At 59.9% G+C, this 13,194-nt stretch overlaps 1 protein-coding gene across 3 annotated transcripts in view; it reads left to right on the top strand.

Annotated features, from left to right (window-relative positions):
• INPP5A (inositol polyphosphate-5-phosphatase A) overlaps positions 1–13,194 on the top strand; it is a 163,769-nt gene that overhangs the window by 43,318 nt on the left and 107,257 nt on the right. For all 3 annotated transcript variants that reach the window (XM_077763011.1, XM_077763010.1, XM_077763012.1), the window contains exon 2: positions 421–462. In XM_077763011.1, the coding sequence (XP_077619137.1) occupies positions 421–462 (42 nt within the window). The remainder of the gene's footprint in view (positions 1–420; positions 463–13,194) is intronic.

Genomic DNA, 13,194 nt, shown 5'->3' on the forward strand with positions numbered 1-13,194 from the left:
CAGGCCCTCGGCGCCCTGCCGCTCCCTGCTGCGTCCGGGAGGCTGGCCTGAGGGCCGCAGTGCACAGTCCAGCCCGGTCCCTGGAGGACAGAGGTCCCGCGGGCTGGCGCCTGCCGTTCTGTCCTGCGGCAGATGCCGGCCCGGCCGGGGACTGGCCTCCCAGCGACCCCCATGGGACGGAGCAGGGCCTATGGTCGGTGTGGACGCCGGGGCTGCGGGGCCTGCCCATTGCCTGGCGAGTTTGGTCTCTGGGGCCCCAGAGCCAGGCCTCTCCTGGGGGGCGGGAGGGCCCCCCACGCAGAGGGTCCCCACACGGGCCCCACAGTGAGGCCCGCAAGTGGGTGCTCATCATAGCATCTTCTGCTCGTGTGTTGGGGCCGTGATCTGACTGTGTTTTCTTTCTCTCTTCCTGATTTACAGCCAGAAAACCTGCAGAAGACCTGGCTGCGGGAGTTCTATCAGGTAAGCTGCGCCGCGGCCGCGCTGTAAGTATGTGTCCTCGTGGAGACTGGGCTGTGTCCCAGCCGGGCGCGGGCTGGGCTGCTGCGGGGCTGGCTGTGAGGGGCGTCCCGGCCTCCGCAGGGGCCGTGTTCGGATCCCTCTCCCTCCGGCAGGGGCCTCTGCGTTAATGGAGACGGGAGGCCACTGGGGGACCTTTCAGAAGGGTCCTGTGGTTGCAGTGTAAAGGTGGCAGAGCCACGTGGGAGGCCACGGTGGGGTCGAGGTCAGGGGGAGGAGGACCGGGGCCCAGGCTGTGGGGCAGGCGCTGCCGGATGAGGGTCAGGTGCTGGCACTGTGTGCGGGGCAGGCGTTGGCGGAGCCCGCGGTCAGCAGTGAATTCTGTTCCGGATGCCGGGGAGCAGGTCGGAAGGGGCGGGTGGACGGCCTTGCTGCCGGGGCGTGTGCCGCGGGGAGACCAGTGACTGGCACGGCCGGGGGGCCAGGGGCAGCTCAGGTGTTCCCAGGTGTTTCCAGATGACTTAGGCAGTAGTGAGTTGCGCACGTGGCACGTGTGCACGTGGGAGCCCCCAAGTAGGAATTTGGATAGGCTGCTCCGGGGCAAGGGACTCACGGGGACCTTGTGGTGAGAGGGGCTGAGTGGCCAGGGGTCCAGCTGGGCAAGGCCCGCGGGTGCCTGGCCCCNCCCGCTCTCTTGCGAGCCTGCGGCTGTGCTGTGTGAACAGGGTGCAACAGGAGGTGCGGGGGATGGGCCTGGGCCTCCCTCCCTCCTGGGCACAGGGTCCGGTGGGCTGAGGTCCGAGGGGCTGAGGGGCTGCTCGCGCAGGGGCTGTGTCCTGCCTGCCCCTTGTGGGGGGGGGCTCGAGCGCGGCCGAGTGTTGGGTCTGCTGGTGCTGACGGCTCAGGGGCGGTGGCAGGTGGTGGCACATTGCGGGACGGCAGAGCCTTGGGCAGGCCTTTCCGTCCCTTGCTGTCCTGTCCGGCGAGGCGTGTCCCCCGGGGGTGTTCGGAGGTGGGGTCCCTCCCTCGCCATTCCACACAGATTGTCCGCCATGTGTCATGCTTGGTTCGTGGCAGAGATGGAAAAAGGCCGCGTAGACATCAGGGAAGCTCTGGAAGGAGCATCCTGTGGGGTGAGCGGGTGGGAGGCTGTCAGCGGGGCGTCTGGGGCCGTGAGGTGGGGCTGGTGGGCTCTGAGCCCCCCTCCTCCCGGGACCCCCGGCCCAGGCCCGGCCCTGGCCGAGCTGTCGCCAGTCCGCTGCAGGCCGGAAGCCGGGCAGGTGGGCAAAGCAAGGGCCCTTCCTGGCCGAGTGCTGGCCTCGGGGCCCCTCTGCCTGAGGCGCCCTGCAGCCTGCCCCTGGCTCCCTGGCTCTCTGTCCATTTGGGCTGGAGCGGCCACTGTGTGAAGCTACAGCTCATATTTGTTTCTCAAAGGTGGGCCCTTGGGGGGGTGGGTAAGAGGAGCACAGAGTGTGAGATCTCGCAGGTGCACATCCTGGGGGGGGGGCGAGCTGCCATCCTGGCTCCCGGCGTGGAGAGGCCCCTGGGGGCAGGACGCCACCCGACAGGCCCCAAACTGGGTTTCAGTGCCACCTTTGCCCTTCTTACTCTGTTGGTGACGCAGCCACTGGTCATCACTGCCGTGGCAGCCAGGTAGCTGTGGTCTGCAAGTGAGTCCGGGCCGGCAGCTGCCCCTCCTGTGAACTCTGACCCCTGGAAAACCACAGACCACAGGTGTTTCCCCCTTGCTGAGCCTCCTCACTGCACACAGCCACGTTGGGCTGTTTCCGGAATCTGGGACCCGGAACCCAGAGCCTGGAGGGGCAGGTGGCTCCTTGTGTCCGATTACAGAGCCTTTAATACAGAGAAAGGGGGTCGAGGGCCACGGTGTGCAGCGTGGAGGTGCTGTTCTTCTTGGTTTGTATGCAGACGTCTCCGCAGAAGGAACAAATTTCAGTGACAGTTCCTTTTTCTTTATTTTAAAAACCTTTTTTAAATGTTTATCTTTGAGAGAGAGCGAGAGTGTGTGCAGGGGAGGGGCAGAGAGAGAGGGAGACACAGAATAGGAAGCAGCTCCAGGCTCTGAGCTGTCAGCACAGAACCTGACGCGGGGCTCGAACCCATGAACTATGAGATCATGACCTGAGCCGAAGTCGGATGCTGAACCGACTGAGCCCCCGGGTGCCACTTGGTAACAGTTCTCATAGGAATTGAACACAAGTCCCCGACACATTTTGGGCTCACCTGGTCCGTGAGGCGCCAGGCAGCTGGCCCGAGCGGGGAGGGAGCGGGCCCCGCCGGAGCCCAGGCCAGCACTGGGGGTCGACGCACCCTGAGGCCCCCGGGGCCGCTGTCCCTGCCTATTAAATAAATGTTTAATCTTGGGATTTCTGTGATGCAGTTCTTCTGTTTTTCAAAGGAGCCTTTGATAAGCTGCTTTTATAAACACAGTTGAACATGACATTCGTGCCCTTTAGAGCCCTTGGATTAATTTTTGCTTTTTCTGCAACACTTGATCACCATAAAAATGCAGCGAGCAGGAGAGATATTGCTGGTGTTTCCATCCTTAGTTGTGACGGGCCTCTGACGCTTTGGCGGCCAGGATTTTTACATATTTGGTCCTGAGTGCGGCCTTGGCACCAGAGACGGTGGTCAGTCTTCCAGAAGGTGCAGAGCCTGGTGTCACCCCTGCTGGCCTCCCCCCGCCCCTCCCTGTCCTGTCTGCCTGAGCACCAGACGCCAGGACCTGTGGCCGGTGACCCCGGGCTCCCCTTTGTTGGCGTGCACAGGCTCCAGGTGTAGGGGCCAGTCCCTGCTGCCCCCCACCTCCATGCCAGCAGCAGGGCTGTGAGCCCTTCACGGTCCACCCGGAACCTGCCCCGGGCCCGGCCGCATCCCCGCTCTGCTCTCTGTAAGCAGCAGGGTGCCCCCTGAGACTGTAACCCCAGTCGGGTGGCCCTCCTTCCCGTCCCCCTGGGTGAGGGCCCAGGGTCCGTGTGTGGCCTGCTCTGTGCTGTCCCCAGAGCGCCGGGTGTCTCAGCCTCTCTGCTGGCTCCAGGCTGGCCGCTCGCACCCTCCTGCCCCATGCACTCCCTGCCCTCACTCCCCCCCCAACCTTGGAGAGGCCCCTCCCGGCCACTCTCTTGGCCTCCCCATACTCTTACTGTGTTTTGTGGATTCATCGCCACCATCTGAACTTGAACTTGCAGTCTGTGTCTGCTGGGTGCTTTTCGATCTGTCCCTCTGGAAATGCAGGCTCCACGTCTGGCATCCACTGCAGGATCCAGCCATGGCCTGGATCTGGGTCCCCATCACGTTCCTGCCCTGAAGGTGGTGCTCGAGGTGGGGCCTCTGGGAGGTGCCTGGGGTGGACGGGCCTGGGGCGGGCCCACCATCACATGACTGTAGTGTGACTGTCCCTCGAAGGAGACCGAGGCCACAGTGTGGGAGCGCCAGATGGCCCCTGTCCTCGGGAGCACCCGTCACGCTGGAAAGACAGCTGGAAAGCCCCACGGGGGGCCCGGTGGTGGTGCTCAGAAGGACATGGCCTGCCTGGGGCTGGGGGCGCAGGCGCCCCTCGGCGGGGTTCTCAGGGAGGCTCTCGAAGAGGCCGTGCCCAGACCTGCCTCCCGGTCCGCTGCCCTCTCCACACTGCAGGCAAGGCTGCTGGGAAGCCGGCTTTACGTTTTCTCCCCTTTACGGCAGTAGCGCATTTGTGAAGAGGCTCTTTGCCATCCCACTCGCCTTCCACCCCTCACCCCTTCCCTGACCTGATCACCCCTCGCCCTCCACCCCTTCCCTGACCCCCTCACCCTTCATCCTGACCCCTGAGCCCCGTCACCCCTCACCCTGACCCTGACCCCCGAGCTCCAACCCACTCAGGCCTCACCCTGAGGCCCAGCTCCCCTCACTGCTCACTCTGAGCCCCGACCCCCTCATCACTCGCCCTGAGGCCCTCACCCCTTACCCTGACCTACTCACCCTCACCCTAAGCCCCATCCTCCCTCACCCCTCACCCTGACCCCCTCACCCTGAGTCCCAGCCCCCCTCACTGCTCACCCTGAGCCCCTCACTCCTCACCCGTTACCCTGACCCACTCACCCTCACCCTAAGCCCCATCCCCCCTCACCCCTCACCCTGAGCTCTGACCCGCTCACCCCCCACCCTGAGACCCAACCCCTCTCACTGCTCACCCTGAGCCCCGAGTCCCTCACCCTAAGCTCCGACCCCCTCACCCTGAGCCCCGACCCCGTCACCGCTCACCCTGAGTCCCGAGTCCCGAGCCCTAAGCCCCGACCCCCTCATCACTCACCCTGAGTCCCGAGTCCCGAGCCCTAAGCCCTAACCCCCTCGCCCTGAGCCCCTACTCGCTCACCGCTCACCCCGAGCGCCTGGGAGTGTGTCTGGCACGTGGTAGGTGACCCACGGTTCTTCCTTGAGTAACAGTCTGGGGAAACTGCATGAAGCAGAAAGTATAAATAAATACCCCACCCCTTTTTGCCCCTGGTTTGATGCACACACCCCCCAATGCTTGACTCGCCAGCTGTGTGCCCAGAGGAAAGGGTAACCTTCCTTAACAGGCTGCAGGCGTATGTATTTTACAGCTGAGCTGCGAAACCTTTCTGTGTAAATGAGTGCACGCTATCTGTCTTAATGGCTTCAGAGCATTTCATTAACCAGATACACCAGCATTTTTAAAGTCCTCATTATGTTGATGGATTCGTAGGTTGTTTCAAGTTTATTGTAATGCTGTAGATAAACTTTAACACAGATAAAATGTTTCTCATTCTGATATAAATTGAACAAGTGTTGAAGTTTTTTAAACTGCAGTAATGAGTGTTTCTTAGTGAGAGAAGTAAGATAAGAAGTTAGACCTGCTTCAAGCAAGACTCCCCAGAGCAAACCCAGATCCTTTTAGCAGCTGATGAGTTTGCCTAAGAGATGGAAAACAGGCCAGTAATCAGCTCTCTCCGCCAGACACCGTGTTCCTGTGGTCAAGAGTCATTTGCATTGTTGGGATTTAGAATCCACAGCGTTGCAAAACCACGCAGTGAGCAGTAAGGGAGAGAGGGCCCCGATGCGGAGCTCAGCCGGACCTTCGAGCCCGTCTGCCGCTTCAAAGCCTCTCACACGTTTTCCGGAGAATGATTTTGACACGAATGCGACAAGCAATCCTGCTTGAAGGTGGCCTGGAGGAGCGGGTACCGAACGTACACTCCCAGACCGGAAAAGATAGTGACCGTGGCTCTCAGGCCCGGCCCACAGGCCGGACAGTGACCTCGGAGGGTCACAGCTGCCCCGCAGCTGCCTGCCAGCCGCCAGAGGGGGCGTCCAGGCGGGCCCCCAGCCAGGTGGAAGGGCAGTCGTTGCTTGCCGCCCTGCAGAGATTACCAGACAGGCGGGGACGCCGGCCACGGGGCCGCGGTGAGGAGAAGCCAGGCCGGAGGCATGGACCCGCCCCGGAGCCGCTGCCATGGGCTGTACGGACCGCGTCGCTTGCTTTTGGTTTTCTCCTTTGCTGATTTTTGCTTTTCATTTTTTGTCTTCTTTTGATTATGTTGGGTTTAAGGCAGTGTTCTATATGTAATTTCTGAAGGTGGAAGTCAAAAACCCCCAATTTCAACAAAACCTGACGTGAGGCGTCGTCACTACCCACAAGCGCTGGAACGAAGCAGAGGCGTCCTCGCTACCCCGCAGGCGCGGGAACGATGCGGGATATCACGAGCAGCTTTCTGCTGATACGTTCGGGAAGTTGTAGAGAGGAACCTGTCCTTGGAAAAACAAAGCATCGAAGGTCACAGTCAAGAAGAAATCTGTGAACTCGGTAGGCCTCTATCTGTTAAATAAGTTTGCCCAATGCTTTCAGACAGAAAACTCCAGGCCCGTGTGGTTCAGTGGTGAAGTCTGTCAAGCACTTAGGCAAGAAACAGTGATCTTTCTGCAGAACCTTTCAGAGAGCTGGAGGCCAGGGGACGCCTCCTCTCTCCTCCTGTGACAGAGTGTCACCAGAGCGCCCAGGCAGGCAGAGGCTTTACGTGACAAAGGTACATGTGCCAGCGTCTCACATGAAATAAATGCAAAGTAGAAAACGTTACCATTGAATATGTGAAGCAGTGCACACAAGTGTGTCACACGCACACAGGCACAGCGGATCACAAAGTTAACGCGTCATCACCAAGGAACAAAGTCGGAACTCAGTAATGAAGTTTACCATTTTGACAGATTAAAGAAGAAAAGCCATGTGATCATCTCGCTATGTGCAGGAAGAGCACTTGACCAAGTTCTGTAACCGTCTCTCCTGAAAGCTGTCAGCGGACTAGGGAGTGAGGGGACCTCGGGGGGCCGCAGAGGCGTCTTCAGAGCCCACAGCTGGCCGCACGCCCAGTGGTGGGCACGGACGCCGGGCGTCACCACCCTCGTTCAGTGTGGTCCCGAGGGTCCTGGCCGCCAGTGAGGCGAGAACGGGGCATAAAGGCCCTGCCGACCTGAGAGAAGGAACCGAAAGTCCCTGCGTGGAAGGTAGGACTGCTGCTCGCAGGTTCGCAAAGGATCCGCAGAAACGTCACGGACGCAAGCGCGTCTGCTGGCAGTGTGCCAGGGCTCTGCAGACGTGTCTTCGTCCCCTTGGCCGTGAACGGTTGGAGCCTTCAGTGGCGCTGACACAGGGGCCTGACGTGAACCAGTCGGCGTTAACACCTGCGTGTAAAGGCCTGTGAACCGTGTACAAAGGACACCAGAGATGATCCGAAGGGATGGGGAGGCACATCGTGTTCACATCACGAAGACTGTGATGCTGTCGCAGTGACTCCATGACGGGTCCCCATCCAGTGCAGTTCCACTCAAAACCTCCGCCTGGTGTTTTGGTAAAACCCTACAAAGTAGGTCTAAGATTTTACGTGGAAAAGCAGAGAAACGACTCACACCCTGCTTGCGGGATTTATTGTAAAGTCACAGCCACCGGGATAGTACTCTTTGGCAGAAGGACAGAGCAACAGATCAATGGAGCAGAAAAGAGACACAGAAGTAAACCCAGGAATACGGCCAAGTGCCTGACCGGGGCTGGTGGCTGCTGGTTACAGAAAGGGTGTAATGAGCAGATTGGTGCAGATGGGGCTGGGAAAGTGGGCATTCGTCCGTCCACACGCAGAAAGAAACAGATTTTCTGTATTTTGCACCACAAGCAGCCTAAAGTCAGCTGTGGACCTGAATATAAAACCCAAAGTTACAAAAGTCCTAGGTGAAAACTCAGGAGAAAATACTTGTGACCTTGAATTAGGCAGAGCTTTCTTAGACACACCAGAAGCGCAATTCATAAGAGAAAAACATCGATGCAATAGAATTCATCATAATTAGGAACTGGCCAAACCCAGTAGCTGCCCACTAGGGAGCGGAAGGGAAGCACCCCCCGGAAATCCGAGTGAGCAGTGAGGGTCCAGTGTGGGGCTGGGGTCTCGTCCCAGGGCAGGGCTGAAGGCCTGGTGGGCATCCGCCGCGTGGAGGTTGTTGGCTGCGGTGTGGTGGCGGGTTCGGAGCAGTGGGGGTGTGGGGAGAGCAGTCTGGGGCGGCGGTGGTGGGGACGAGGTCAGGGATCACCCATGTGACCCGGGGGCTCTGTTGCTGCTGTTGATTTTGTGCCACTGCTGTCCACTGGGTCACGGCGCCCTGCTGATTAGCAGTTCTCCGTGTGCTCTCGGAGAGGGCCTCGGGCATGGAGGAGTGCTTTTCTAGAAATTAATCTCAAATCAGAAGCCCTAAATGCGGAGCTGATGGCCGTGTCTCATCTGTGTGGAGACAGCGTGGCCTCACCTCCTGAAGCCACTTCATTTCTTTATGAACATCTGTGGACACAGACTGAAGCTCAGACCCTCGTGCGCCCCCAGTAAGAAGCTGTAAGAGGCAGCATGGCAGAGAGCTGTGGCAGGTCAGGAGACAGATGGGCAGGGCCCCCGTCCCTGTGTGCCTGCCCCCCCCCCCCCCCCCCCNAGCTGCCCACTCTGTCTGTGGCCCGCACCTGGGGGTCACTGCCGCCGGGGTGCTGTGAACGCTGTCTGGCCCGTGGGGCCGCCGTGAACTGCCGGTCCCGCATGCGCCGTGCTCGCTGTCTTCCTGGGTGCACGGGGGCGTCTTCTCTAAGCTCCGAGTAGTTGAAGGACCACTGAGGAGAGGACTGATGGATGTGACTCAGTAAAACTGCAGCTTTTAAAATTTCTGTCCAGAACTCTTGTAAATGAAGGAGAACTTGTAAAACTACAACAGAAAAGTGGCCAAAGTCGATCTTGTAGGATCGAGCTCTGCGCTGCCGACAGACACGCCTTGAGAGCTTCGTGCAGAACCCTACGTTCTAGGAGCCACGGTCAGACAGGAAACAGAAGTAGGTGAAATTAAGTCTAATGAACACTTCATGTAACCCACACGTCCCGACACTGACACGCCAGCACGTAACCAGCGCCGTCGCCGCACACCCCGTCCTTTCGCGCCGTCTCCCGTGTGTTTTCCACCCACAGCCCGTCACCACGAGCCCAGGCGCACTTCACACACCGTCGCGGTGGGCCATCCAGTCCCTCCGGTCACCAGGGCATCTGGTCCCTTTGTCTGCGGCTGACGGTGACAGAGGGCCCATCGGCTTCCTGCGCCCACAGATGTGGGGCCTCCAGGTCACTCTGCCGCCTGCCCCCGGTGCCCTCTCCCCTCCTAGGTGGGCCGGGGAGTGCAGACCCTCTCTCCCAGCTGGAGCCCGTCCCCTCCCCCCAGGCCCGAAGGAGGCCGTTTGGTCCATCAGTTTCCCGTAGCGCAGCTGTGGCAGTCCTGCCAGGGGGACCCGGGACGCGGCTCGCCACGTCCCGCTCGGCACACACGTGCACACTTGCAGGCAGCAGTTGGCTGTGGGATCCCAGGTGATCTGTCAGTTCACGTCCCTTGCACGCCTATTTCCTTCGGTCTCAAGGGGTTGATTGTGTAGATTCGGTGGTGGGCTGGGCCCTTGTTCCCCACATCCCGGCTGTGCTGGGCCCCACCCTACGGATGAGAAAACTGAGGCATGAAGGGGTCACGAGATGTGCCCAAGGGTACCCAGCCGCAGCATGGGAGTCCCAGCGTCTGCAGTGCCAAAGGCCAAGCCGGCCACTGAGCACGGAGGCCTGGGGCGAGGGGGCCCACCAGGGCGAGAGGCCGGGGTCCATGAGGCAGAGCAGCCGTCGGAAGGGGGCTGGGTGTGGCTCCCTGCAGCAGGCAGGGGACGGAGGAGGGGTCTGGGCCCGTGAGGACACGCGAGGAAGGAGGAGGTTGGTTGGGCCAGCGGGCAGGGGTGAGACCCACGCACCTGGGAAGAGAGGGGAGTCCTCGGTTGCCTGGCTCTGGGATCCGAGATTCCCAGCAGCGCTGGCGAGGGACTGCCCTTAGGGCCCAGGCTGGAGAGGAGACGGAGCGTCTGCTGGCTCCGGGGGTGGGCACAGGGTGGTCCTGCCGGCCAGGCCTCTGGAGGGTATGGACTTAGAGTTCAGGGTGGACCATCTGCTCTCGGGGACTGGGGAGGTTGGGGGAGGGACAGGGATGGGGAGAGNGGGGGGGAGGGACAGGAGGGCAGGGCCAGAGCCAGGCATGGGCTCCAGGGACCCTCTTAGACCCTGTGACCACAGTCCCAGCAGGAAATGCTCAAAGGGGCCTTGTGGAAGTTTGCGTGACGGGTGGGCATTGGGAAGGGGGTCCCAGAAGGGGTGCCCAGGGGTCTTGTGCTGTGGCCACTGCTGGGCCCTGTGGTCAGCGTGAGGCCAGATGAGTGCGTGAGACGCAGTGTGGAGGCCTCGCCATATCTGCCAAGGACCTGGTTTGATCCTGTTCCCTCCCCCCACCCCCACCTCGAGTTGGGGAAAAGTGCTTTTTAAGTTAAAATCCGTCAGTTTGAGTAGACCTTTGATGTCCCAAAGCAACAGGTTTTGTTAAAATTGAACAATGCTGTGTATTTCTGGGTTGTAACAGGAGCAGTTTCCTGCCCTAACCGGCACAGACCCACACAGACCCGCATAGACCCGCGCAGACCCGCACAGACCCGCATAGACCCGCGCAGACCCGCGGCTCGCCCAGCCTCCGAGAGCAGCAGCTTCAGCATTTGCTGTCAGCTGTGGGCGAGGCAGGGTCGGGGCGCCTGGAGGAAAGTCCAGCCCCACGCCTAGGGATGCAGCCGGGCCAGACTCATCCTGCACGGGGACTGGGGTCCGGCCTCCCCCAGAGCCGGGAAGCCCCCTCGCCTCTCCGCTGATGGCACCGCTGCCTGGCGGCGAGGCCGCGGGGGCTTGCGACGTTCTGCGTGCCGGGCGCAGGAAGAAGTGCCTGCCGGTGTCTGGGGCGGCCCTGCGTGCGGGGCGTGGACTCCGGGAGGCGGCCGTGCAGGGCAGAGGGCGGCCGAGTCTGGACTTCCTCCTGGGGGCAGGCCCCTGGCCTCCACCCTTGCCCTCCACAGCCCCGGGGTCTTTAAGATGAGCATGTTCTCGGGTACACTTGGTAAATAGCCATCACTTTTCCCTCGAGAAATTCTTTTGTCCCCTTTCTGCTCCTTATCTTGGCTATCAGGCCTCCACTGGCCTGTGTGCAGGATGTAATTCCTTTTTAGGTCACTCAGACGCTCCTCTCTGGAGAAGGCCTAACAAGGCCTGGCCGCTGCTATTTTTAACTCGGACTCCTGGCCTGGGAGGGATGGTGGGCGGGGCGGGGCCGCCTTGCTGGTCTCCTGGGCCACCTGCGGCACATCAGGAGTGCTGGCAGCTGCTGTGCTTGAGCATGTGCACGTGTGTGTGCAGGTGAGTGTGAGCATATGTGTGAACATGTATGTTCTGGAGCATTGTACACGCGTGTGCGTGTGCACATGTATACACGAACGGGTGAGCTCGTGTGTGCGTGCACGTGTGTGCATGTCTGTGTGCATGTTGTGCTGGAGCGTGTGTGTGGCCATGTGTGCATGATCATGTGTGTGTGTGTGTAATTCCTTAGGCGTTTTCTTGCCCAAATTTATTTCTTTTTTCTTTTCTAGAGAGAGAGTGCATGTGTGTGGGGGGGAGGGGCAGAGAGAGGGAGAGAGAAAATCAGGCTCCAGGCTCAGCCCAGAGCCCGACATGGCCTTGAGCCCATGACCCTGGGATCATGACCTGAGCCAAAAACAAGAATTGGATGCTCAGCTGAGCCACCCAGGTGCCCCAGTTGCCCAGATTTCTAACTCACACTCTTTTCCAAAATGTTTTTCTTGATCCTTCTGATGAAAGAACCCATGTACTTTTATCAGAAGCTCTTTTTTTTTTTTGGCAAATTTTGGTCAAGGGACTCTGCACTTTGGGCAGTGACTTGCGTGCTGTCCCAGGTGAAGATATGCTGGTGTCCCCGTCCGGCAGGATGTAACTGGCTGCGCGAAGGCTCAGGTCTGGCGGAGGCATGTGGCTGCTTCTGCGCCCCTCCCTGTTGGCTGGAGACCACGTGCCCCTGTGACATTTACTCAGATGCCTTTCCAACCAGAAGTGACATGAGCTCACTGTCCCCCAACTTGGAGGGGTTTTTCCTGTCCATCCTCAAGGCATCCGTGCCACGAGCCCTGAAGGAATCCCCGCCCAGGGTCACCCGAGGTCCAGAGCTCCCTCCCAAGGGGCCGGGAGGGCCCAGTGCGCTGTCTGGCGCGTCCACCTCGGCCAGTCTCCGTGCCCATGGCGTGTGCGGCAGCGGCAGACTCATGCCGCTAGTTAAGGGCTTCCTCCGTGTCCAGCACGTGCCGAGTGCCTGATCACGGCGTCCTCACCGACGGCTCGCAGTGACTGTCGAAGGCAGGCAGCCCAGGGCAGCAGGGAGGACAGAGCAGGACTCTAGGCAGGCAGGTGTGCTTCCTGGAGAGCCCAGGCCACCACCCACCCTGCCCCCCTGCCCCCCGCAAGTTATGGGAGCCCACTGCTCTCAGGACCCGGAAGTTGGCTGTTACGTGCATTTATAAATTTGGTTCTAGAAACATGTAATTGAGTAAATGATAATAAAACCAGGGATAAAAGATGCCCCACACTCATCACTGCTGAGTTATTTTGCTATGTTTCACTAGTGGGATCCAGATACTTTGTGCCTGTAGGAGAGGATAGAACACAAGTGTCTGTGAGCATCTCCCAGCATCCGCGCTCAGTGCCATCACGCCAGGAGCTCGGCATGGGCCGCGGAGACGGCACTTAGGCCACGGAAACAGGTACACCCAAGCAGTCAGGGCTGAGCTGTCAGGCAGCCGCCGCGCACCGCTGCCTGTGGAGCGGGCTGAGCAGTGGCTGGCTCAGACCCTTGAAGACACATCTGTCCCCAGGGCAGCAGGTCCTCGGATGTGTCCAAAACCACCATGGGTGTTTTTTGGCGAATGAGGACTCTGCGGCAGAAGTAGTGGCTGTCACTGGGCGCGGTTTGGTAAGAGTGCACAATGGGGGGAGGGGTGTGTGTTCTAGAATGGCCCAGCCTGACTTCCCACGCCACTGCAACTTACAGCTCTGCCAGTGAGGGCTTATGTTTGCCTGACAAAGCACCCTGCAGTGCCACTCACTTGCAGAGGAAATATTTTCTATTTGTGAAAATTCCCATAGTATGTCAGTAAAATTACCATTTTCTAATGAACTATTACGACTTTCTCATCATGTGTCATAATTAAATTTGTTATAAAATGAAGTCCTCACTCTATGTGTCTGTTTGCCTCTGAGGGACCCCATTACAGATGCCCCTTCTTTGGGTCAA

Source organism: Crocuta crocuta, unplaced genomic scaffold (genome assembly GCF_008692635.1).
Source record: "Crocuta crocuta isolate KB4526 unplaced genomic scaffold, BGI_CrCroc_1.0 scaffold466, whole genome shotgun sequence".
Classification (NCBI taxonomy): Eukaryota; Metazoa; Chordata; class Mammalia; order Carnivora; family Hyaenidae; genus Crocuta; species Crocuta crocuta.